The sequence below is a fragment of the Fundulus heteroclitus genome, unplaced genomic scaffold, assembly GCF_011125445.2.
Source record: "Fundulus heteroclitus isolate FHET01 unplaced genomic scaffold, MU-UCD_Fhet_4.1 scaffold_49, whole genome shotgun sequence".
NCBI classification, from domain to species: domain Eukaryota; kingdom Metazoa; phylum Chordata; class Actinopteri; order Cyprinodontiformes; family Fundulidae; genus Fundulus; species Fundulus heteroclitus.
Genome location: NW_023396912.1, coordinates 355618 through 382897, shown reverse-complemented (window position 1 = coordinate 382897; position 27280 = coordinate 355618). Strand labels below are relative to the sequence as shown.

At 39.0% G+C, this 27280-nt stretch overlaps 2 protein-coding genes across 9 annotated transcripts in view; both read left to right on the top strand.

The window, feature by feature from the left end:
• The window catches only part of LOC110367769 (zinc finger protein 239-like), a 577202-nt gene that overhangs the window by 374362 nt on the left and 175560 nt on the right, over positions 1 to 27280 (top strand). The gene's annotated exons all lie outside the window — the stretch shown is intronic.
• LOC118560804 (zinc finger protein OZF-like) lies at positions 9031 to 11641 on the top strand. The gene has a single exon (XM_036132327.1). It carries the CDS (start codon positions 9327 to 9329, stop codon positions 10572 to 10574), a length of 1248 nt encoding a protein of 415 aa, XP_035988220.1. The 5' UTR covers positions 9031 to 9326; the 3' UTR covers positions 10575 to 11641.

Here is a 27280-nt window from a genome sequence, read left to right as displayed (position 1 = left end):
TTTCTACTTCTGAATATTTTTGTTATTTAATGTTTTATCTTAAGAAAACAAAATTGATGGAAAGGACGTACATTGTACTTATGTTATTATTGTTATTATTATTATTATTATTATTATTATTATTATTAGTAGTAGTAGTAGTAGTAGTTTTATTTTATTTTATTTTTAAGGGAGAATAAAAATGTAGCATCCCGATCCACACTCCATTCCGATAGATGGCGGTAATGCACATCAATAAGTTGCTCTCCAACCGAACCAGAGAAGAAGAAGACGGCTTTGTCCTTGTTCTGGTTGTGAGTCCAGAAGCTGAAAGAGAGCAGCAGCTGCTGCAGGTGATGAAGTCTGGAAAGAAGTCCAGCAGCTGGAGGCACAGCGGAGAAACTGGAGGGAAGCAGGAGCTCAAAGAGCGGCAGGACGCAGCAGAGGAGACACCGATGATGGGGGATGTTTTCCAGCCCAGAGTTCTGCTGCACCCATCAGGTTTGGAGATTTCCTTCTTCATGCTAACTGTGAGGATGGAACTAAAGTTTAGGAGCCGTTTTCAGCAGCTGATGGATTCCTCCTCTTCATCACAACTCGTTGCAGGGTTTCCCCCAGAAAACTGGCTAAACCTGGCGGTGCTTTCATGCTAAGCTAGCATTAGCTGCTACATGCTAAGCTAGCATTAGCTGCTGTGGTGCTAGATGCTAAGCTAGCATTAGCTGCTACATGCTAAGCTAACATTAGCTGCTGTGCTGCTACATGTTAACATAGACATCATATACGTAGACGCGTCATAGGGCGCAGGTTCGCACGTCAACGTCACCGCCATATTGTATGTGGCAGAAAAAAGTCGAGTTCTGTTATTGTGAACGTGAATCAGAAAAGATGCCTCATTCCTGTGCTGCAATAAATACACACACACGCATATATATATATATATATATATATATATATATATATATATATATATATATATATATATATATTTGTGTGTGTATGTGTTATGAATATAAGGATAAATTTGTTAAATCTAAACATTGTGGTCTTCATTATTTCATAAACCCGTGTCACATGTGAACCTTTAGGAACAGACTTTTTGGGTGAGTATTAAAGAGGTAAAATTAATAATATGAGGAAAAAAAAGTCCTAAAGTAAAAATAAACTAACAAACACAAAAGTGATAATGTTATGATAAAAACATCATATTATGAGAATTAAGGGGGAACATTTCCAGAATAATCACAGTTTGCAGAATTATTTCACTCCTGGAGTAATATGGCCAGGTTAGATTATTTTAATTATTTTATTCTTTAGAATAAATTCAGGAGAATGAAGCTAAAGGGATACGAAAATAAACTTGTAATATTACAAAAAAGAAATACTACGAATACAAAGTATATTCAGAGATTAAAGTCCCTCTGATACTGTTTAAGTGACTGAGTAACTGCCGATTTGCCACATTTAAGATGGCGGACGCTCTGACGCATCGCAGCATAGGCAGAACCCGCCCAATGACGCGTCTACTCTTATATTATGTCTATGCATGTTAAGCTCATAGACATCATATACGTAGACGCATCGTTGGGCGCAGGTTCGCACGTCAACGTCACCGCCATATTGTATGTGGCAGAAAAAAGTTGAGTTCTGTTGTAGTGAACGTGGATCAGAGAAGATGCCTCATTCCTGTGCTGCATGGAAATGTATTCTGGCTGATTTCACTACTTGTATCTGCCTTCTATAAACTAAGGCTGCACCATGTTGCAAAACTGGACACACTAAAGCTGCAGAGTGGCAACACTAGTAAAAAGCTGTGCAAGACCATTCTTTTTCAAGGTTTTTAGCTTGCATACAGTACAGACTACTTTATTTAGACATAGATGTGCATATATAGATTTTCAAGTATTATAAATAAGCCAAATAAATAGCTGTGTGATTATATATTACTATAGGTCAAGATTATAACTGTCTATACATATCTATATCTTTCTAAAAAATATATGTATGTATGTGTGTGTGTGTGTATGTGTTATGAATATAAGGACCAGTTTGTTAAATCTAAACATTGTGGTCTTCATTATTTCATAAAACCGTATCACATGTGAACCTTTAGGAACAGAATTTTTGGAGGAGCATTAAAGAGGTAAAATTACTAATATGAGAAAAAAAGACCTGGGACAATAAAGTAAAAAAAGAAAAAACACAACAGTGGTAATGTTATGAGAAAAATTTCATATTATGAGAATTAAGAGGGAACATTTCCAGAATAGTCACAGTTTGCAGAATTATTTCACTCCTGGAGTAATAGGGCCAGGTTAGATTATTTTAATTATTTTTATTCTTTACGAGAATAAATTCAAGAGAATGAAGCTAAAGGGATACGAAAATAAACTTGTAATATTACAAAAATAAAAATGTTACAAATAAAAAGTATATTTTGAGATTAAAGTCTCTCTAAGTGACTGAGTAACTGCAGATTTGCCACATTTAAGATGGCGGACGCTCTGACGCATCGCAGCATAGACAGAACCCGCCCAATGACGCGTCTACTCTTATATTATGTCTATGGCTAAACTAGCATTAGCTGCTGTGATGCTACATGCTAAGCTAGGTAATACTACCATGTAGCGCTGTTCAGCATGAAGTTTTCTCTTGTCTGCCTGCCACAGACAAAAACAACACGAACAACGCTTTGTTGTTTATCTGGTGTAGAAAGAGGGTGGCATGTTTTCTTCTGGTTGTTTCTATGGAGGACTAATTCTGCCATAATTCAGGATATATTCAACAAATAAATGAGGCAGTAAAATAAATACTGGACCATTAAATGCAACCAAATAATAAAGACATTTTATAATTGATCAATTAACCAGCAACAAATACATATTTATTTGAATATTTAACTAGACCTCTCAACTTTTCTCAAAAATTAAGATAGAGATTATGTTAATTTCCGGAGGGTGCGGCTGGGGGCGGAGCTGACTGGACCCTGGAAGAGGTCCGTCTAACCTGTTAACTCGTTTTTGTTAAGTTAGTGGGTTTAAATAGAAGAAACCCACAACTGTTCAAATAATACCGAATGTAATAATAAACCAATTCTAAGTTATTGACCATATTATTACACAGTTACACATTAATCTATGGGTTTGCTTATCATTGTTAGTTACTAGACCTGTTCTTGGTCTCCCCAGGTTATTTTATCTGACAATGCAGTGTTTCTATTGTAGACTTCTTTAGGAATAAAAAGACTCTTCAAACTGTAGCTATATTTTACTGTATTTAATCTAAAAGGCAGAGGGATGTTTACAGCTTCAGTACTGGATTCTCATAACACAACCCAGCCGGTACCTGAGAGCCCCGTTTGACCTTTCAGACACACATTGAATGGCAACCATGTATCTCATAACACATCAGTATAGTTACATCAGTATAGATCTATAACCTCATTGGTGAATCAGGCTGAGTTTCATCAAGCCCATATGGTCCAACATCTTCCCCTCAGCTGCAACACTTAAAGCACACAGGAGTTCACGCTGATGTTTTCCTCTTTTCAGCTCCGCACACTTCTAGCCTGTTACAGTTTATAACCATCATCATCACCTTTTACATTGACAGGTTTCTTATCTCAGTCTCCGTGTTGACCAGATAAATCTCCTCTATGGCGCAGGGCGCTCTGGTGCGCAATTACGCACCAAAGGCTGAGTTTAAAGTTGGTCTCTGAGTTCTTTGTGGTTGTACCGGAGGAAATGATGACTTTCTGCTTCACTTTTAGCCCACTAATAGTCTTAAAGGAAAGATTCCATAGGGAATATAGCACTTTATATGCATTGCAACGCCAGAATAGATGAGTATAGGTGAAGCTTTTCAAGTAGCTGTGTCTGTCTGGTTCCTAAGTGACGGTAGAAAAAAACACATTTTTTGGTAATCTCTAGTATAAGCATAATTTATGCGTAATGATACTGGTTTGAGGCGGTGAGTTGGTGCGCTGTGCGCGAAGGATAAACAGTGGGGAAAAAAGCACAAATAAAGACTGTAAAGGGTTCCTTTAGAGGGAAGAGGAGGAATGGGGATCTGAACTGTAGCCCCTGATGTTACAAGTTCCTTAAAATGACCCTTAAAAGTGCGCACCTAAATTACATGTAACGTAATTTTACTCTGAATGAAGGCTTTATCTGGCAGCCGCTCTCCCCCCTTCTCTCCTGCGTACGCAGTACCGGACGGTACCGATTTACTTTCACCACTGGTTAAGACCAAAATTATTCATAACTCTGATCGCTCTTCCTGCTGCTCTGTTAACACGAACTGCAGCAGGAATAATTACTGATGGCCACAAGCTGTGAAAGAAGCTGAAACAGCTCCTGTCATGTTTTAGATGAACCCGAACACAACCACACACATAGAGCTCAGTTTTTGTGAGTTCATTGAAGATGATGAATAGTGGAGGATGATGATCCAGAGTTCAGACCATGCTGGAGCAGGAGGCTGTTAGTGGCTGCAGCTGGCAGGCAGGACGGAGCCGGAGCACGGAGGTAGCAAGACCAGCAGCACGGCAGAGTGGAGACCTGGAATCAGAACCATAGCAGGATTTAGCAACATGACTGGGTGAAGACTTGCAGGACCAAAACCACAGCAGGCAGGCGGAGAATGAAAGGAATTTTGGCTGGACGAGAACAGGATACGGTGAGCAGGAGTTAACAGGAGTAAACAGAACGAACGGACAGGGAAGAGCTAACTGAGGGAGGTTAATATAGTGATGACAGGTGGAAAGAGTCCTGGCTTGATTACTGTCTGACAGGTGTAGGTGATTAGTGGAGCTGTATGGGAGGCTGAGAGTGTCCTGAAATGTCCATGATGCAGCAGGCAAAGCTGCACCATGACAGCTCCGCAGAAAGCAGGTTTAGACTGAGCTCTGGAGGACAGAGCTGTGAACAGATCATCAGATGTGCTTTGTTATTTTTATGTGTGAGAAATGCCACGTGAGCATGTGAAGTCAGTGAGATGCGTGTGTCACACACGGCCAATGCGTAAGAGAGCTCTGATTTAACTGTTGCATTTTACCTCTTTGCTTTAATGCACATTTTTTAAAACCACTTTTTTTGAGTGATAATTTTTCTTGAACTCTTTTATGCATTTCATCTTTCCATTTATAACAAGTCATTTTTTTCCTCCACCCACTTTTATTCTTTAAAATTTATTTATGGAAAGAGGAAATAAATTATTCTGGGCATAGAGACGTCGTTTCAGCCTGAGCATAAAAACCAGAGCTTGAAAAGACGGCAGAAAACTCATCAGCTGTGGAGGAAGAAATGATACGACGGCTACAAGCTGAAGAAAATGGTTTAGCAGGAAATGAAGATGTAAAAGTAAATATAATGGGCAGATTGTCAGAAATGCAGGTGTCATGTGTTTCTAAAGTAGACACAGGAAGACAATGAAACAGTATGACGTCTAGTGTGTGTCCATGTTTGAGCGTGGAGGCGTTCACTGACTGTATCAGATCCACAGAGGTAATCAGGCTTTGGAGTTCATCGGCTAACTGGTTGGATGGACAACAAAGGTGATTATTAAAACCTCCACAAATTAGAAGCTTGTTATATTTTGGAGTTATTCAGCAGTAAAGTCCTTGAGGTGAGTTATGAAGTGAGCGAGCGTTCACCAGGACGGCGCACAGCGGCGTGGAGCTCCCAGTCTGCTGGCATGGTTGGAACGTTGTCCAGATCTAGTTGTTGATAAAGCATGTAATGTGTTTCAGTGTTTGCTGCAGATGTTAAAGAAGAGGCTCCTGAAGAACAGAGTCCTGAGGGGGAGCAGCAGGAGTCAGAGCCCCTCCACATAAAGGAGGAACAGGAGGAACCCGGGGCCCGTCAGGAAGGAGAGCAGCTCCTGGTGAAGGAGGAGACTGATAGCAGCTTTCCATTAACTGCTGCTCCTATCAACAGTAAGGCTGTGTTTACTTTCTTTGTTTCCCGTGTTGCAGCTAAAGCCGAGCTGAAGTCAGAGACACGACCGACTCGTCTGTTTCCTCAATGAAAAATAGTCACGCGTCAGCAAAGCTTCAACTAGATGGCAAGGCGGGATGTAAATATATGATAAACATAAACTTTAGCGGCTAATAATTTATTTTTGTCTCTAGATTGCTAGACTTAAATAGATCCTCCCTGTGACTGATTCACACAGCCTCTGTCATTTATTCACCTCATCCACTCTGGGTGCCTCTGCTGTCTCTTGGTTAAAATTGATAGTATAAAAACATGTATAAATGTAGTTTGGATTCAGGTAAAATATTATTTAATACATGAAATTATTTTATAGAGTTATTTTAGCATATTTAGTGTTTTTAATAATTTTCTCATGTCAGTCTTGATATTCCTCTCTCCTACAACATACTTTTTATTCAAGTGTTTTAGCCATTTGTTTATACATAAAGTTGTTTATATATTGTTTTTATTAAGCTATTTCTATAAAATATATTTGTTTGCTTTTGTTCCAAATATGTAAAAAAATAAACCAGTTAATGATCATTCTAATTTTTTTTAACCTTTTGTTTAGTTAAAAAATAAATATTGATAATGGTACTGATAAAATACCGGATCGATAAGGAGTATCGTTAAGAGTAGTAGATTACGATTCATTGATTAATCATAAAAATAAACGACTGATTAATCGATTATTAAAATAATCAGTTGCAGCCCTGGTGTGGTTTAATATAAACTATTAATAATCTGGAATAAAACAAAATTCGTGATTTTCGGTAACAGAAAAATAGACGATGGTAGAATGACCACAGACGACAATCTAGTGGAACGAGTTGATGAAGTTACATTTTTAAGAGCTGTTCTGGATCACAAACTACATATAAAATACATGAAACAAAATCTATGTAAAAGTATTGTGCTTCTAAATAAAGTAAAAAACATTGTCAACACTCTGCACATTAAATTATTTATCTGTCATTCCATATCTGACTCATTGTATAGAGGTATGGAGCACCACATCTAAAAATAACATTAAATATGTAAAAAAAATAACACCAGCAGTGTTTTGTTGTTATACACCACTCTACACAGCTTGTCCGACCACAAGGTGGCTCTGACGCCGGTGCACTGCCTGTAGTGTAAATTTAGTAATCTGACGTCATCTGAGTAATGCTGCATTCAATCAAATATCTTAAAGACTTGGGTAATTAAAATGTTTTCTTAGTTATGTTTAAAACCAGGAATGAAATTCCCACTGACTCCTCCAGAAAAACATATTTCCCGTCAAGTGCACAAAATACACAATCTCACGGCCCCAAGAGGAAAAAAACTGTACAGACCATAAGATTAAATGATCTAACAACTGTTTATGGAGACAACGTTATGTTTTTCATAAAAACATTTTTATCATGAATGAAATTAATTTCATTGGATATCGGGTATCTTACAACTTTTTCAATAAATCTTACCGTCCATGCTTAATGTTTTAAAAGCAAGCAATATCTGCATTAATAATTAATACTGCTATAAAAATCTGATATGAGGTGAATATTGTTTATCAAAGGCTGTCTGCTGAAAAACCTTTCCTCTGCACTGCTCTACTGCTGCAGGGGTTATGGAAGGCAAACCAGCGCCCCCTAGCGTCACAATCAAGTAGATCAAAATGGTTTAACTTTTTTTTTTCTTTATAAGTAGCTCTTAATGTTTTACTTACACAGGATTGGTATATGTTGTATTCTGTTCTAGTTCTGTTCTGCTTCTCTTACTGGCTTCCATGTTGGCAGTCTGCTGCTCTTTTGCCAAAATAAAATACCAAAGGTTGCGCTCAGTTTTGGGAACTCTGGGAACTCTCATATGATTGGCTGAGGAACCAGGAAGTAAACACGGGCTACACTCTGAACAGATTTAGTTCCGGACCGTACCTCTAGGTTTGAGAGGAAACAAACATGAATAAGACATTGTTGATTGAGAGGATTGTTTATAGGGAATGTTACTTCCATCCCAGGTGAGAAATGAGAATGATTTAGGTTGATTTTACAGTAAATATCTTACTTATAGCTTCTTTAGCTTTTTTACAATTGTCTCTGGATCTAACCTTTATCATATTTGTTCCATTGTCAAGATATAATCAGAATCAGAAATACTTTAATAATCCCAGAGGGAAATTGTTGTTTCAGGTTAATCGCCATAACATAAACAAACAAACATCACAAACATTTCAGGGGGAGACGATTTACTGAGGCCTTGCTGCCAAGGAACCGCCTTACACGGTGCCCACATGGCGCTGCCATTACTCTGTGAAAAGATAGAGGTAACAAAAAGGTAGGTGGGAGGGAAAAAACATAACTCATACTTTATCCTATAACAGGATGTCAGCGGGCGAGGAGGGAGCAGGGGAGAGTTCTGAGCTCTCTAGCCATAACAATCCAGGAGTAGAGAGATTGTCTCATAACAAATATGTTATGTGTTATGAGACAAGCTGCACTGACTTTCCCGTCAGCTTTAAGTCTTTTGCTGGCTCCAAATGGTGAAATCCAATATTCCAAATTGTTATGTTTTTCCACGCTTCACTTCCAGATTTTATCCCATCTCCCCTTGAGTTCAACCACCAAAGGCAGTCTGCGTACCAGCACAGCCAGCTTTCGGCTCTGCTCCTCCACCTTCCAGATCTGTCCATTCACCGCCTTAGTTAGCGCGTCATATGCAGCCGGCAGCCTGATCAAGGCCAAATGGCTACCGACATCTGCTGTATTTGCTGATACATCAAAAATCCACCAAATCCAATAAGTAGAAATCCAAGTATCCTGAATCCGAACATGCAAACGTTTCAAACGTCCAGGAATGACAAAGTCGAAAGACACACCGCTTTCCATCCAGGAATGTAGGGTGTATCCCACAAAATCAGTCAATCAGGACCAGACGGGTCCCCCTTTATGCTGCCTACCCGTCGAAAAAATTTGATCAGTAGCATTGAGAGACCAGCTTACCAGATCCATGTTTTTCAGAGTTCAGGTGATATGAAGAAAGTGCTCAGAAAGATAAGACATAGAAGCAGGAGAGGGGGAGGGGGAGGGGGGGGGGGGGGGGAAAGCTGGAGAGGAGAGAAAAAAACACGACCGACCTCGAAGAGAGACAGAACGGAAGAGACGGAACAGAACATATACTTGGTCATAATGCATGTAATGTGTTTCAGTGTTGCATGCTGACATTAAAGAAGAGGTCCCTGAAGAAAACAATCCTGATGTGGACCAGCATCAGCTGGAGCTGCTCGACATTAAGGAGGAAGGTGAAATAATCTGTGGCAGCCAGAAAGGAGAGCAAGACAATTTGAAGGAGGAGACTGAAGATACCAGGTTTCCATCAAATGTTGTTAATATGAAAAGTGAAGAGGATGAAGAGAAACCTCCATTCTCTAACTATAATGAACAGCTAACAGAAGTCAGAGATTTTACAATCAGCCCTTCAGCTGACTGTATAAAAGTGAACATTAAAGATGGGGACTCAAATGTGGGTCCAATTAAAAAAGTTCACTTAAGAATCCATGCAGGAGAGAAACCTTTTGTTTGTGATGTATGTAATAAAAGGTTGTCCAGCAAGGCAAATTTAAAAGCACACAAAATAATCCACACAGGAGAGAAACCTTTTGTTTGTGATGTATGTAATAAAAGGTTGTCCAGCAAGGCAAATTTAAAAGCACACAAAATAATCCACACAGAGGACAAACCTTTTGGGTGTGATTTATGTGGGAGATGTTTTTCCTGGAAGTCATATTTAAAAAGACACATGATGATCCACACAGGAGAGAAACCTTTTGGTTGTGATATATGTGACACACACTATTCCTCAAAGTCAGAGTTAATTAGTCATAGGAAAATTCACACAGGAGAGAAACCTTTTGGTTGTGATGTCTGTGGTAAAAGATTTTCCAGAAAGTTAAGTTTTAATCAGCACATGAGAATCCATACAGGAGAAAAACCGTATGGTTGTGTTTTATGTGGTAGAAGATTTTGCACTACAACACATTTAAAAACACACATGAGAATCCACAATGAAGAGAAACCTTTTGGTTGTGTTTTATGTGGTAGAAGATTTTCCAGAAAGTCATATTTCAAAACACACATGACAACCCACACGGGAGAGCAACCCTTTGGTTGTGATGCATGTGGTAAAAGATTTACCAACAAGACAGCCTTAGATAGTCATATGAGATCTCACACAAAAGGGAAACCCTTTGGTTGTGATGCATGTGGTCAAAGATTTTCCTGTATGTCACTTTTAAACAAACACATAAGAGTCCACACAAGAGAGAATGCTTTTGGTTGTGATATATGTGGTAAAAGATTTTCCCAAAAGTCAAATTTAAAAAGACACACAAGAATCCATACAGGTGACAAACCCTTTGGCTGTTCTACGTGTGGAAAAAGATTTTCCACCAATGCACATCTTAAACAACACATAGTAGTCCATGCTGACGAGAAGCCATTTGGGTGTTATGCTTGTAGTAAAAGATTTTTCTCAAAGTACGAATTAAATAGACACATGAAGAAACACATGGGAGAGAAAGCAGAGATTATAAAATCTGAGAGCATCCAGGAGGAAGGCCTTATACAGGTACTCTATTGACCATGTGGGTTGCAGTAGTCTGTTGCTGAAAGAGCTCTCCAGTTCCATGAGCATTAGGTGTAGACAGGGCTCTGACTAGTAAGTACTAAGTATACATTTATACATAATATTCTATCTTATCTTATGTGATAATCATAACATACATTATGATAATATTATGATTACTTATTAATGGTAATTCCCGAGGTACCTAGAGAATAAAATTAGAGGAAATCTTCTTTATTTTTGGTGACTGTGATTCTGCTCTCGGCCAGTAGGTGGTTTCATGTGCAAATGAAGCCTTTCCTGAAGTGGTTCAACGCCTCATGAGGCCTTATCTCACCATCACTACCAATCAAGGTAGAACCGATGTTTCACATAAAATTTAGGCTTATTCCCTTCAGTAGTCTATAAGTTTTTCCAAAGAGGTAATTATCGACACTTCTATCTCAAGGAGTTACATCAACCAAGCTGTGGTGAACAAACCAAATGGCTTTACCGCCACCACAGTCTGGGTTAGACCATATAAATGCCTATTGTTTATAAGTTAAATTACTTTGTGTGTTTTGTTGTTTTTTTCAGTAATGTCCATCATGCAATATAGATTTAAGCAGGAAAGGAAATTAGAAATTCAGATATAACCATTTAATCCCATCTCTTTTGATATGTGTTATAGAAATACATAATAATTTTTGTGTTAAACATGTAATTTTCTTAAAGCCGCAGAGTTATCTTGTTATCAGTAAGGGTGTGGTTTCGGTTTACAGAAGTGTTTTTTGCTGACCCACTCGAAAACAATGAATTCATTCAAGCTGTGGTAGAAGACCAGAACCGGAGTTTTATCGGGGAACCTTTCGGAGTGGTGTACGGTTTGAAAGCCTGTTAATGGTTCTTGATGTTATCTTGATTGACTCCCAAAAAAAACACATGAGCTATTAATCAAAGGTCAGTTGAAGTTGACATGGGAGAACGAACTTCCTTTGTCTGTGAGCAGATGAGTTTACGATACATGAGCTGTATGGTAACGTTAGAAGTCTTTGTCTCCCTTTGGAATCCCAATTGTAATAAATAAATGTATGTTTGAAGTGCTTTGTCTCTGATAATTGTTTCCTCCATTCTCTGCCAAATCTTCGAACCGGGTGAGACGGGCCGTAGTGAATGAAACAGGAAGAACTAGAGGCCGTCATGACACACGACTGTCATAACTTCATATGGAGAGAATGAAGGGATGAACCATGTGGAGGGCCTATGGCGGCATAGCTCTGTAACCTAACCACGTTTTATAAAAATCTCCACAAGACGTTCAGACAATGTTTGTGCAGACCTTTTTAAACATAGAGATTTGATGAACGTATTTATGAAAAGCCCCCTCCCCCCCATGAGGTTCAGATAATGAATAGGAGGCAGCTCAGATCTCATTTTAATCATTTATTCACAGTGATCGTGACCTTTCAGTCAGATTGCACATATTTATTCAGAACCAAAACTATTTAAACTGAAGTCAAACTGGATGAGATATATATACTCAGTTATATATTTTGCAGTTATATATTAATATAATAAACACACATAAATTATACACATCTCTCTCGCTCTCTCTCTCTCTCTCTCTCTCTCTCTCTCTCTCTCTCTCTCTCTCTCTCTCTCTCTATATATATATATATATATATATATATATATATATATATATATATATATTATATTACATATATATATATGTATATATATATATGTATATATATAACATATATATATATATATATATACACAAAGCTAAAATTGACTTTAACAGGATGTGCTGCAAAACCCAAGAGTAACTACTTTCAAGCTCAGATGGAAACTGAAACATTCAAGAAAATGATCATAGTCCTTATCTGTTTTTTTAAACAAAGTCAAAATATGTAATTAATGCAAATATAATTAATTCTATATTCAAAAAAAATATTCTGTATATAGTCCCAATATTAATAAATTACTGACACATTTTAACAAGTATTTCATAAGTTATTTATGTATTTGACTCTCCATAAGAATCAGGAAATACTGGAGCAGCAGTTTATATTCTGTGTCAAAATGTAGGACCGAAGAAAAGAACTACAGTTTTATGGTAGAATTAGTATCAATACTGATGTAGTTTAAAGTGGATTGAAATCAGAATGATATCATTTATCATTTATATGTAAAAATATGTAGCTGCTTCTGATAGTATTGCAGCCTGTGGTATAAGTTATACAGAAAGACTGATAAGACTGAAAAATGTAGGAGAAAAAAAAGGGAAAACTGGAAACTAAAATAATTACACTTTAATGGGTTAAACCTAAATCACTTGACGTAAGTAGTAAACATGAATCAGGACGATGATAAACTGAAGTCTGCATGAAACAGCAAATTATACTTTTATGTATTTGCATTATCATATAAATCAGAAAGAAGATAGTTAAAAGTAGCAATAAATAAAATAGAATAAATAAAGAATTAAAGTATCAAATTTACAATTAAAATATTTTTGAAAGTGATGTAAGTAAAATAAAAGGTCAAATCAAGTTATTTTTGTTAAACACAAATCAAACATAGATAATTTCATTTACTGCTAATAAGTTACTGACCTGATTTCATGTCCACATTCCAGTCCAGTATTTGGTGGTAATGCACTATTATAGTTGGTTTATCGCTAATAACGTTTTATATTCATTTAAAGAAATTGAGCGAAACTCCCAAATTTATTTAAATGTATCATAATTAGGTAAAATTTATATTTATTTAAAGGATGCAAAGTACAACCACAGTATGCTATTGCAGAAAAAATGGTTATGTATGTATTTTCATAACATTTTAAATTCTAAATGTCAAATACTCGTGTAGTTCTTTACTAGAAGGGTGTCCATCAGTAACCTTTAATTTTTATGTATAATATAGAAACATAATAACACAAAAAAATTTAATAAAAGAAAAAAGTGGACAACAATCCTCTTCCACCTTTTTTTTTTGTATTATATTTATTTTCCCACTAAATACATATAATTTCAAATTAAATAAAAATAATAATAGCTGTTAACGTGTGTACATATAATTTAAAACGAGCAAAGTCGTGAATAAAAAAAAAACAGCTGCCACAGAGAGTCGAGTCCTAGTTCAGGATGAAGAGCCGTTCAAAAGAGTCGGATCAGTCACGAACGTAACGTCACAGGTAGGCGGAGACTTTGTGATTTGGCGCCTAATTAAGGCACCTGGTGGAGTCTCAGTCACAGTGACAGGTGGACGCAGGTGGCTGCTTACTCTCAGGTGAGTTTTATTTCTGATACGCTGTTCTAGGTTGTTTATTCCCCCTGATGTAGTTATGAAGACATTTCTTATGTTTAAACAGCGCAGCAGACAAGGAACTGAGAGGATCTCTGCAATCAAGCTGATCATCAAAGGTAGGTGAGACAGGTGCTGGAGCGGCGGACCAAGACGCCTAATGGTAGGAGCTGCTGCGGGTGATGATGATGATGATGATGATGAAGGCCAAAGCGTTTGGCTGCTGTTGTGATGCTCCGCTGAGAGTCGATGAACTAAATGGTGAAACAAATATGCCTGCCAAGGCTTGTGGTTGTGTGTGGATTTAAAAAAATAAAATAAACTTTAAACAAAGATAGCACAAACAGTGCAACTCTGTAGAGGCAGATTTCAAAATGGAAATACAAAGTAATGTTGATAAAGAGGAATAAATGGTGATGATGAAGCAATAACTAAAACAGCAACAAGGGTAATCATATGTTAGGATTGATGTACATCAGTGGGCAATTCCATTAATATTTCAGTCAGGTATTCATATGATTCAATACATTTCAGAGATTTCAAAATTTAACTGGAATTCAGATAAACAAAGTTAAGCTGGGGATGATCTCTGTACTCGTTGTGTATGAATAAAGAATTTTGCCAAACAAAATCTTAAGTTACAACAGAGTTCTATTTTTCAGTAACACTCCAAAAGTTACTATATTTCTAGAAATAGATTCAAGAAGTGCAATATTTGATAAGATCCACATTTCTAAGCAATTCATGGCTGCTAAGGCTTTAAATCTAGTTAAAAGTTGTTCGACTGATCATCAAAGGTAGGTGAGACAACTGGAGCGGCGGACCAAGACACCTAAAGGTAGGAGCTGCTGCGGATGATGATGATGATGAAGGCCAAAGCGTTTGGCTGCTGCTGTGCTGGGAGGTTTTGATGCTCCGCCGAGAGTCGAGGGGTTAAATGGTGGGAAACAAATATGGCTGCTATGGGTTTTGCTTTGATGAAAATCCTTCTTTGTGGTTTGCTGTTTGTGAAGCATCTGCTGAGGGTTTGATGGAACCAGCATGTTGTTGGAAAATTAACATGCATAACATAACATGAAGGTTACAAATCAATGGTGGGAAACAAAGATGGCTGCCAAGGCCTTTAAAAAGCTGCAGGAAGAAGGTTCTCTTCAGAAAGTCAATCAGAAGCTTGGTGAATATCACTAATAAAACTCAACTAAAATATTTATTAAACTCATAATTGTACACAGCAAAAATGCCAGTGTTAAAATCTTAGGTGTAGTATTAATTAAATAGTGTAGGTGTTGTATTAATACACAGCAATAAAATAACATTGCCAGTGTACCTTCTGACATATGTACGTTGTTGGACTGGAGCGTTAACTGGTTGTTTAATTTAAGCCTCGCCCTCACGTCACCCAATTTTTATTTAATTTTTATTTAATTTTTTTGGTCGAAGGAGACGCCATCTTTTCCAATGTGGAGCAACACTGAGAACAAATTTAATTGCAAAAGGTAAGATTAATGCCCAGAAACGAACAGCATTTCAATGAAAATATGCTTTTAATTGAGGGGTTTGACAAATTTGATAAAAGTAATTGAGTTTATTTATTTATTTTGCATTGCTTTGATGGAAAGTTCAGTAAACTGAAGATCCCTCCTCTGCTAAAATTTAACCATCGGGTAAATTAGAATTTTAATGTTTTACCCATATTCAAAGTGTCTGTATGTATAGCCTAAAATGGTGTATTTTAAAAAAAGCTGGCATTGCACACTACTAATGTTCAGCTAGACTACTAGCTAAACTGTTCTGTAACAAGCTAGCTGCTAGCTGAGCTGGACACTAGCTCTGCTAGCTAGCTAGGACTACAGCTAGCTTGGCTTGAGTTTAAACCGGTCTTCTGAGCGAACGTTTTCTCTAAGTAATACTTTATTTTTTTTCATATTTTTGTAACGTGTACATGTCTTTAAAGTCCAAGCTTAACTTTCATCCTTTGTGTCGAAAGAAAATGCTGGTGCAAGTGGAATATAAGGAAGTCCAGAAATGGGTTTGACTTCCAGTGACAGATGACTATTACTTCAAATTCATTCAAGAAGGTGAGTTTATTGGTAATTTTGTAGGTTTGGCAAACACCATTATGTAAGCTCCTCTGGAGTTGATGTTGATATATTTGATGAACTGAGGTCTTCAACAGAATCTTTCAAAGTGTTTACTAAGCACACAGTTGAGAGGAAAAAACATTTTAAACATTGAATGTTCATCCCACTGCATTTTCTGTAATATACAAATTAGGGCTGGGCGGTATGGCAACATTTTCACATGACTGTTTGTTTGTTTTTCTTCTACCAATATCGGTTTTATGGTATCAAAGATGTCCTTGGGTTAAAATAAGGTATTAAATGCCTTATTTTATCACTGAGCTGTGACACCTTCCTTCCTGCAGGGGGCATCGCTGAGCTACTGCTGCTGATAACTCCATGTTCTCCTTCTACAGACGAACTACTGGATCCTGTCTTTTAATGTTGTCTTTCAGTGTTTTTAATCCTACTTCTCTCCTAGACAGAGCTACATGCTGACAATGTGTTGCATCTAACAGTTTCTTCTCCTTTTCATCCTTTTAGAATCAGCTCAGTTCATCATTTTCTTTCATAGATAAAGCCGCCGAAGGAGCTACTGCTGCAATTAACTCTTTTTCTCTTACAATGAATAAACAGAAATGTGTCAGATGTGGAAAGCAGAGCAAGTGCATCACATAAAGCAGCCTCAAGAGGAAAACCATCAACTTCTGTAAATCTAAACCTTGAATGTGAAGATAATAAAAATGTTGAAGAGGAAAAAGAATAAGGAGAAACATGACAGTGAAACTGAAAGATGTGGAAAAGGAATGTTCTGATCTGGCATAAATGTCCCAAGGACCTCTGTATCCAATAAACACCATGTGATGTTTACTTGTTTTGATGGAGAGATGGCATCCAATCACATCTCATGAACTTATGACTGCAACTAATTACTGGACGACATCAGGACACTAAAGAAAACGAGGACATTACTGGTAAAACTCAGTCTATACCAAAAAAATGTAACCCACTGAATGGCCATCGGAACAAGTTTGTTCAGTTGATAGATTTGAATCGTTTCAGAGGAGCAAAACATGCAGAGGAGATTTTCTGCTCTCTCAGTGGAGGCAGTCGCATTTCCTCGTCCTGATTAAAAACTTTCCATCATAAGGACAATGGACTCTGGACAGCGTTCATGGACAAACTGCACACACTCAGTCACTCACAACTGACGGCCATAATCTACATGGACTTAGACTGCAACACCAAAGGCCTCCAATGAAACCCTCTGCTGAAATGTCGTCTCGTGTGCTTTTCTCATGCTCAGCTTTTGTGGTGTCTCAGACTGTATCCTGGAAAATGGACAAAATGTGAAATATCTCTTTGTTTCCTCTTCCCCCCCAAACATGGCTCCTATCTTTCCACAGAGTTAAAGGCAGCGCCCTGTGGAAGCAGCAACAACTTTCTCATTGCCTTCAGGTAAATTCAGATGGAAACATTCTTCAGGATTATAGCCTTTTCCTTAAAGGATGTGCTAATGCAACAAAAGAAGTACGCTAACTGGATGAGCTGCTTGGGGCAGGATATCACATTAAAGATTTGTCGATGGTGATGGATAATGAAATTTTAGGCATGAGCTCATGGATGACGTATGGATTAAGAAGAAATGGAAATGACACTTCTACTTCCTGTAGCCGGTCTCCAACCAATGAGTCTCAAATACTGGAGTAAAAGGAAACTGGTAACAAAGGTACATGGTGGATGTTCTCTTAATGGTTTTCGGTCTCTGATCAAGTAGGTGAATGTGATTTATTGTAAACGTCACTGGAAGAAAGTTGACGTGAAGGGCTTTTAAAAAACAAAACTTAAAACACCAAAACAAAAACGGGCCTTTAAAAAAAAGCCCAACAAACCTAAAAAAGGCTTTAAAAAAAAAAGCCCAACAAACCTAAAAAAGGATTAAATGTCCCAAGGACCTCTGTATCCAATAAACACCATGTGATGTTTCTTGTTTTGGAGAGATGGCATCCAATCACATCTCATGAACTTATGACTGCAACTAATAACTGGACGACATCAGGACACCAAAGAAAACGAGGACATTACTGGTAAAATCATCAGTCTATACCAAAAAATGTAATCCACTGAATGGCCATCGGAACAAGTTGGTTCACAGTTGATGGATTTGAATCGTTTCAGAGGAGCAAAACATGCAGAGGAGATTTTCTGCTCTCTCAGTGGAGGCAGTCGCATTTCCTCGTCCTGATTAAAAACTTTGCATCATAAGGACAATGGACTCTGGACAGCGTTCATGGACAAACTGCACACGCTCAGTCACTCACAACTGACGGCCATAATCTACATGGACTTAGACTGCGACACCAAAGGCCTCCAATGAAACCCTCTGCTGAAATGTCGTCTCATGTGCTTTTCTCATGCTCAGCTTTTGTGATGTCTCAGACTGTATCCTGAAAATGGACAAAATGTGAAATATCTCTTTGTTTCCTCTCCCTCCCCAAACATGGCTCCTATCTTTCCACAGAGTTAAAGGCAGCGCCCTGTGGAAACAGCATCAGGAATGTGCCTGACTGCAGCGTTCTTTGGCAACGCAAGACCCTCAGTCAACCTTTCTTCCCCCAATTCCCCCCCCCCCCCCCCCCAAAAAAATGTGTGTGATGGATGGTTGTACTGTAACTGGAATTTCATTTACAGGTAATGGACTGGAGGTTCCACATGCTGACAGCAACAACTGTCTCATTGCCTTCAGGTAAATTCAGATGGAAACATTCTTCAGGATTATAGCCTTTTCCTTAAAGGATGTGCTAATGCAACAAAGGAAGTACGCTACCTGGATGAGCTGCTTGGGGCAGGATATCACATTAAGGATTTGTCGATGGTGAGGAATGTGGACGGCAACGTGTGGGGAGTGGACTCTAAACCCAAAAGCAGGAACAGTGGTTTGCTACTTCCTGTAGCCGGTCTCAAACCAATGAGTCTCAAATACTGGAGTAAAAGGAAACTGGTAACAAAGGTACATGGTGGATGTTCTCTGAATGGTTTTCGGTCTCTGATCAAGTCGGTGAATGTGATCTATTGTAAACGTCACTGGAAGAAAGTTGACGTGAAGGGCTGTAAAAAAACAAACAAAAAAAAAAACACCAAAACAAAAATGGGCCTTAAAAAAAGCCCAACAAACAAAAAAGGCTTTAAAAAAAAGCCCAACAAACCAAAAAAAGGCTTTAAAAAAAAGCCCAACAAACCAAAAAAAGGCTTTAAAAAAAAGCCCAACAAACCAAAAAAAGGCTTTAAAAAAAAAGCCCAACAAACCAAAAAAAAAAGGCTTAAATGTCCCAAGGACCTCTGTATCCAATAAACACCATATGTTTCTTGTTTTGATGGAGAGATGGCATCCAATCACAGCTCATGAACTTATGACTGCAACTAATTACTGGACGACATCAGGACACCAAAGAAAACGAGGACATTACTGGTAAAATCATCAGTCTATACCAAAAAAATGTAATCCACTGAATGGCCATCGGAACAAGTTTGTTCAGTTGATGGATTTGAATCGTTTCAGAGGAGCAAAACATGCAGAGGAGATTTTCTGCTCTCTCAGTGGAGGCAGTCGCATTTCCTCGTCCTGCCCCCAACCCCTCCTCCACCTGCTGTGTCTTGTCTTTCTGAGCTCTCTTCATATCATCTGAACTCTGGAAACTATGGATCTGGTCACCTGGTCTCTCTCTCAATTGATACATCTTTTGGCGGTAAAGCAGGTAAAGGGGACCCGTCCTGTCCTGATGGGACACACTTCGTAGGATACACCCTAGACTCCTGGGAAAGGTGGAGGTTGGTATGTCTTTCGATTTGTCAGTCGAGGACATTTAAGACGTATACATGTTTGGATTCATGCTACTTGGATTTCTTCTATTTGGATTTGGAGGATTTCTGATGCATCAGCAACTTCAGAGGATGTCTGTGGCAAACATGGCCATGATCAGGCTGCCGGCCGCTTATGAGGCGATCACTAAGGCTGTGAACGAGCAGAACCGTGAGCTGGATGTGGTGGTTGAACTCAGAGGAGAGATGGGATAAATCTGGATGTGAAACGTGGAAAAAGCCCAACAAATTTGGAGTATTGGATTCGCCACATGGAGCCAGCGACTGAAAGCTGAGGGAAATGTGCAGCTTGCTTCTCAAGAAAAAGTGTATTTGGATTTAGGCTCCCCCACTTATCTAAACTCCCCTGGATGTTATGGTGAGATGACACAGAACTGCCCCCCCCTCTCCCTCGTCCCCCTGTGGACACGTAAGAACTGTGGTGCCGGTTGATTTAAAAACTTTCATCATATGAAGGACAATGGACTCTGGACAGCGTTCATGGACAAACTGCACACACTCAGTCACTCACAACTGACGGCCATAATCTACATGGATTTAGACTGTGACACCAAAGGCCTCCAATGAAACCCTCTGCTGAAATGTCGTCTCATGTGCTTTTCTCATGCTCAGCTTTTGTGATGTCTCAGACTGTATCCTGAAAATGGACAAAATGTAAAATATCCCTTTGTTTCCTCTCCCTCCCCAAACATGGCTCCCATCTTTCCACAGAGTTAAAGGCAGCGCCCTGTGGAAACAGCATCAGGAATGCGCCTGACTGCAGCGTTCTTTGGCAACGCAAGACCTCAGTCAACCTTTCTTCCCCAATCCCTTCCACCCACCCCCCCTCCCCCCCAAAAATGTGTGTGTGATGGACGGTTGTACTGGAATTTCAATTACAATGCAAATTGTAGTTGAGATTTGGTAATGGACTGGAGGTTCCACGTGCTGACAGCAACAACTTTCTCATTGCCTTCAGGTAAATTCAGATGGAAACATTCTTCAGGATTAAAGCCTTTTCCTTAAAGGATGTGCTAATGCAACAAAGTACGCTAACTGGATGAGCTACCAGGATATCCCATTAAAGACTTGTCAATGGATAATGAAATTTTAGGCATGAGCTCATGGATGACGTATGGATTAAGAAGAAATGGAAATGAAAATCTTGAATTGTCAAGATGAAGACTTGGAAGTCACCAGATGGAAGGAAACTAGTGAGGAATGTGGACAGCAACGTGTTGGGAATGGGAGTGGACTCTAAACCCAGAAGCAGGAACAGTGGTTTGCTACTTCCTGTAGCCGGTCTCCAACCAATGAGTCTCAAATACTGGAGTAAAAGGAAACTGGTAACAAAGGTACATGGTGGATGTTCTCTGAATAGTTTTCGGTCTCTGATCAAGTAGGTGAATGTGATTTATTGTAAACGTCACTGGAAGAAAGTTGACGTGAAGGGCTTTTAAAAAAAAAAAAAAAAAAACACCAAAACAAAAATGGGCCTTAAAAAAAGCCCAACAAACCTAAAAAAGGCTTTAAAAAAAAGCCCAACAAACCTAAAAAAGGCTTAAATGTCCCAAGGACCTCTGTATCCAATAAACACCATGTGATGTTTCTTGTTTTGATGGAGAGATGGCATCCAATCTCATCTCATGAACTTATGACTGCAACTAATTACTGGACGACATCAGGACACCAAAGAAAACGAGGATATTACTGGTAAAACCATCAGTCTACACAAAAAAAATGTAATCCACTGAATGGCCATCGGAACAAGTTTGTTCACAGTTGATGGATTTGAATAGTTTCAGAGGAGCAAAACATGCAGAGGAGATTTTCTGCTCTCTCAGTGGAGGCAGTCGCATTTCCTTGTCCTGCCCCCAACCCCTCCTCCACCTGCTGTGTCTTGTCTTTCTGAGCTCTCTTCATATCATCTGAACTCTGGAAACTATGGATCTGGTCACCTGGTCTCTCTCTCAATTGGTACATCTTTTGGCAGGAAGGCAGTTAAAGGGGACCCGTCCTGTCCTGATGGGGCACACTTCGTAGGATACACCCTAGACTCCTGGGAAAGGTGGAGGTTGGTATGTCTTTCGGTTTGTCAGTCGAGGACGTTTAAGACGTATACATGTTTGGATTCATGCTACTTGGATTTCTTCTATTTGGATTCGGAGGATTTCTGATGCATCAGCAACTTCAGAGGATGTCTGTGGAAATGATGGCCATGATCAGGCTGCCTGCCGCTTATGAGGCGATCACTAAGGCTGTGAACGAGCAGAACCGTAAGCTGGATACAGTGGTTGAACTCAGAGGAGAGATGGGATAAATCTGGATGTGAAATGTGGAAAAAGCCCAACAAATTTGGAATTTTGGATTCGCCACATGGAGCCAGCGACAAAAGACGGAAAGCTGAGGAAATGTGCAGCTTGTTTTTAAAACAAAGTGTATTTGGATTTAGGCTTCCCCACTTATCTAAACTCCCCTGGATGTTATGGTGAGATGACACAGAACTGCCCCCCTCTCCCTCCTCCCCCTGTGGATGTGTTAAGAACTGTGGCGCTGGTTGATTTAAAAACTTTCATCATATGAATGACAATGGACTCTGGACAGCGTTCATGGACAAACTGCACACACTCAGTCACTCACAACTGACGGCCATAATCTACATGGACTTAGACTGCAACACCAAAGGCCTCCAATGAAACCCTCTGCTGAAATGTCGTCTCATGTGCTTTTCTCATGCTCAGCTTTTGTGATGTCTCAGACTGTATCCTGGAAAATGGACAAAATGTGAAATTTCCCTTTGTTTCCTCTCCCCCCCCCCCCCCCCCCCCAAACATGGCTCTCATCTTTCCACAGCGTTAAAGGCAGCGCCCTGTGGAAACGGCGTCAGGAATGCACCTGACTGCAGCATTCTTTGGCAACGCAAGACCTCAGTCAACCTTTCTTCCCCCAATCCCCTCCACCCCCCCCCCCCCCCCCCCCCCCCAAAAAATGTGTGTGATGGACGGTTGTACTGGAATTTCAATTACAGTGCAAATTGTAGTTGTCAGTAAAGGTTGCTCGAGATTTGGTAATGGACTGGAGGTTCCACGTGCTGACAGCAACAACTTTCTCATTGCCTTCAGGTAAATACATGATGATGGAAACATTCTTCAGGATTATAGCCTTTTCTTTAAAGGGTGTACTAATCATGCAACAAAGGAAGTACACTAACTGGATGAGCTGCTTGGGGCAGGATATCACATTAAAGATATCATCGATGGTGATGGATAATGAAATTTTAGGTATGAGCTCATGGATGACATATGGATTAAGAAGAAATGGAAATGACAATCTTGAATTGTCAAGATGAAGACTTGGAAGTCACCAGATGGAAGGAAACTAGTGAGGAATGTGGACAGCAACGTGTTGGGAATGGGAATGGACTCTAAACCCAAAAGCAGGAACAGTGGTTTGCTACTTCCTGTAGCCGGTCTCCAACCAATGAGTCTCAAATACTGGAGTAAAAGGAAACTGGTAACAAAGGTACATGGTGGATGTTCTCTTAATGGTTTTCAGTCTCTGATCAAGTAGGTGAATGTGATTTATTGTAAACGTCACTGGAAGAAAGTTGACGTGAAGGGCTTTTAAAAAACAAAACACCAAAACAAAATGGGCTTCAAAAAAGCCCAACAAACCTAAAAAAAAGGCTTCAAAAAAGCCCAACAAACCTAAAAAAAAAAGGCTTTAAAAAAAAGCCCAACAAACCTAAAAAAGGCTTTTAAAAAAAGCCCAACAAACCTAAAAAAGGCTTTTAAAAAAAGCCCAACAAACCTAAAAAAGGCTTTTAAAAAAAGCCCAACAAACCTAAAAAAGGCTTTTAAAAAAAGCCCAACAAACCTAAAAAAGGCTTTTAAAAAAAAGCCCAAGAAACCTAAAAAAAAAGGCTTCAAAAAAGCCCAAGAAACCTAAAAAAAAGGCTTTAAAAAAAGCCCAACAAACCTAAAAAAAAGGCTTTAAAAAAAAGCCCAACAAACCTAAAAAAAGGCTTTAAAAAAAAGCCCAACAAACCTTAAAAAAAGGCTTTAAAAAAAAAGCCCAACAAACCTAAAAACAGGCTTTAAAAAAAAAGCCCAACAAACCTAAAAACAGGCTTTAAAAAAACCCACCATTTTCATTGTCTTATCAATTGTTTTTTAATGGACACTAAGAGGATCTCTGCAATCAAGCTGTTGGACTGATCTTCAAAGGTAGGAGAGACAACAAGACGTCTAAAGGTAGGAGCTGCTGCTGCTGATGAAGGCTGAAGCTTTCTCTCTCTGACAGTCTGAGCTGAGAAGATTCTGCTGTGCTTAAAATCCTTCTTTGTGGTTTGCTGCGCTGTCACAAACAGTGCAGCTTTACAAAAAAAACAACACACTCACCAACCAAAAAGGGCTTTAAAACAATCACACAATATATAAAAGTGGTACATTTTATCAAACCAAAAAAAATAAAAACTCCAAACTTAAATTTTCCCCTCCGTGGGCTGCCACCTTATCGTGGTGGAGGGGTTTGAGTGTCCCTTTGGTCCTAGGAGCTACGCTATGAGAGGCTTTATATCCTTGTAAGGTCTCCATGGCAAAGAGGTCCTAGGTGAGGGATCAGACTAAGAGCAGCCCAAAACCTTTAAACACAAAGACTGAGAATAAAAGGCAACTTTAGATTTTTTTTTTTTTTTTTTTTTTTTTTTTTTTTTTAAAAGGTAGAAATTAACCCAAACCTACACCCAGGCCTGGTAACTGCTTATCAAGACGTCACCTGAACAGGACCTGCCTGCCAAGGAGAGGAATGGAGGCAAACTCACACCATTGCTGTAACATTAGAAATGGGGAAATCTCAAGAGGCTTTAACCTCAAACTCTTTGTGGAGAGCAAAAAGAACTAAGAACAGATTCTTTTCCCTAAATCCTCTGAAGATGGCAGATTTAGAGGCTGGTGAACTTAATGGTGTTTCTGTAAAACTTGACTGATCAGCCGGTTTATGGATAAAAACACGTTGATGTGAGGCTGTTAGCAGCAGATGGAGCTCTGTGAAACCAACACCTCTCTGTTCATCTTTCCTGTACCTGCAGGAAACCTTCTGCTGAGGGCCGCCCCGTCCACATGTCGCTGCTGAGCAACTAAATCGCTGGTGAAGATGTTTGTCAAACATTAATCTGCTTTCTTCTGGTGTTCAGAGGTTCTGGCTCAGGATGCTGATCTGAGTTAAAGAGCAGACTGGTTCTGTAACAGTGATTTTCTTTTCTGTGTGCTCTGATGGAGGCAAGCTATGAGAGAACATCCAGTTTCTTTTTTTTTTTTCTTTTTTTTTTTAGGCAGATGCTGATTATTTTAACATTAGGCAAACCGATACCTGATATGTGGAGTCAGAGCAGATTTATTTCAGTTATCTAGGGAGGGTTTGCATCTAGGTTTGTCCTTTTTCTGCAGCGCCTCGTTCAGCCCTGCAGAAGATGATTAACGCTGACAGGACAGTTTTCTGGAGGCCGGTCCTCCCTCCCTCTCACAGAGGCCTTTTTATGATTCTTCTTCAGAGATTAGTTATGCGATTATACCTGTTTGATTATGAAGATTATCAGTTGTAATTAGGGCTGCACAATATAGAAAAAGCATATAGATAAAATTTTAATCGTATCGATAATTATCAACAAATTCTAAACATAATTTAAGTGCAGCCTTGGATATTTTATACTGTTTAGCGACCTAATTTTAGGTCGGTGGGAGTATTTAAGTGGAAAGCTGCCAGAACAACTCCAGAGTGTTAACCTAGTGTGGTACACCTCAGTTGGCCGCTGTCTCTGACAGCTTTTTCCCGTCGCCAACAAAGTGTCTCCTGTGTCCCACTTCAGATCCCGTTCCACAGCACCTTCGTGCTCAAGCTCCCAACGACTTGTCTTCTCTCTCTCTGATGTCCTCCAGCAGCCTAGGCCTATAGCAGCATAACTATAGAGATAGCTCAGGGTAACATGAGCCACTCTGACTAGAAGCTTTGTCACAAAGGAAAGTTTTAAGATTAGTCTTAAAAGTAGACGGGGTGTCTGCCTCACGGACCAAAACTGGGAGTTGGTTCCACAGGAGAGGAGCCTGATAGCTAAAGGATCTGCCTCCCATTCTACTTTTAGAGACTCTAGGAACCACCAGCAGACCTGCGGTCTGAGAGCGAAGTGCTCTGTTAGGAACATACGGGGTAATCAGAGCTCTGATATATGATGGAGCTTGATTATTAAGGCCTTTATACGTTAGAAGAAGAATTTTAAATTCTATTCTTGATTTAACAGGAAGCCAATGAAGGGAAGCTAAAATAGGAGAAATGTGATCCCTCTTATTGATTTTCATCAGAACTCTTGCTGCAGCATTTTGGATCAGCTGAAGGCTTTGAACTGCATTTTGTGGAATTCCTGATAGTAAAGAATTACAATAGTCCAGCCTTGAAGTAACAAATGCATGGACTAGTTTTTCAGCATCACTCCTGGACAGAATGTTTCTAATTTTGGCGATATTCCGGAGGTGAAAAAAGGAAACTCTGGAAACCTGTTTAATATGGGATTTAAATGACATGTCTTGGTCAAAAATAACACCAAGATTTTTTACTTTATTACCAGAGAACAAATTAATGCCATCCTGATTAAGAAGTTTATTTTTTGAGTACTTTGGTCCAAAGATTACAACTTCTGTCTTGTCAGAATTTAAATGCAGGAAATTTAAAGTCATCCAGCTTTTGATGTCATCAAGACATGACTGCAGTCGAAGTAACTAATTGGATTCATCAGGATTTATGGATAAATATAGCTGAACGCGCTGATGCATCAGCCGATACGACAAGACAAAAAACAAATTTATGAGCAGAAAACATCAATCAGCCTCTAGTAAACATGGCTGAGGCGTGTTTCTGACTTTGTTGGTCTCATGCAAACATCCAGCACATGGATTCAGAAATGGTCAAATACTCCTTTTAATAACTAATATCTATAGTATAAATTATTTCATATCCTGAAGGCCTTAAAACCCACTATTCTTTGGCTTTTACCACTAGTGAGACTTTTCATTTATTTTATTCAATCTTTCAAGCATTATTTTCATTTTTTTTTTTTTAATGGATATGTTTTACCTTGTAGCGATGTACGACACTTTGTTGCAGCTGTTGGCTGTTTTTAAGCACTTTATAAATAAAGATGGCATTGTTTTCATTTAGCAGGAGGATAATTATTTTGTGTTTTTCTTTTTATTTAGGGTGCTGGTCTAACACTTTGTTCTCTTTGAAGGTTGGTTGACCTGTTACTGTTTCTAGTTTGTCTTTAGAGCACTTCTGACTGTGATCTAAAATACATTTACATGTTTTTCCCTTTTTTAAATGATCTCAGGAGGCAGAATGCCGTCCCTGAACTCAGATGTTTCTAATACTGAAGGGGAGTTTTATATTATTATTATTGTTATTATTGTCTCCTTTGTGTGGCTGGTTTGTTGGGGAACACATAGAGAAGGTGCTTTTACTTGA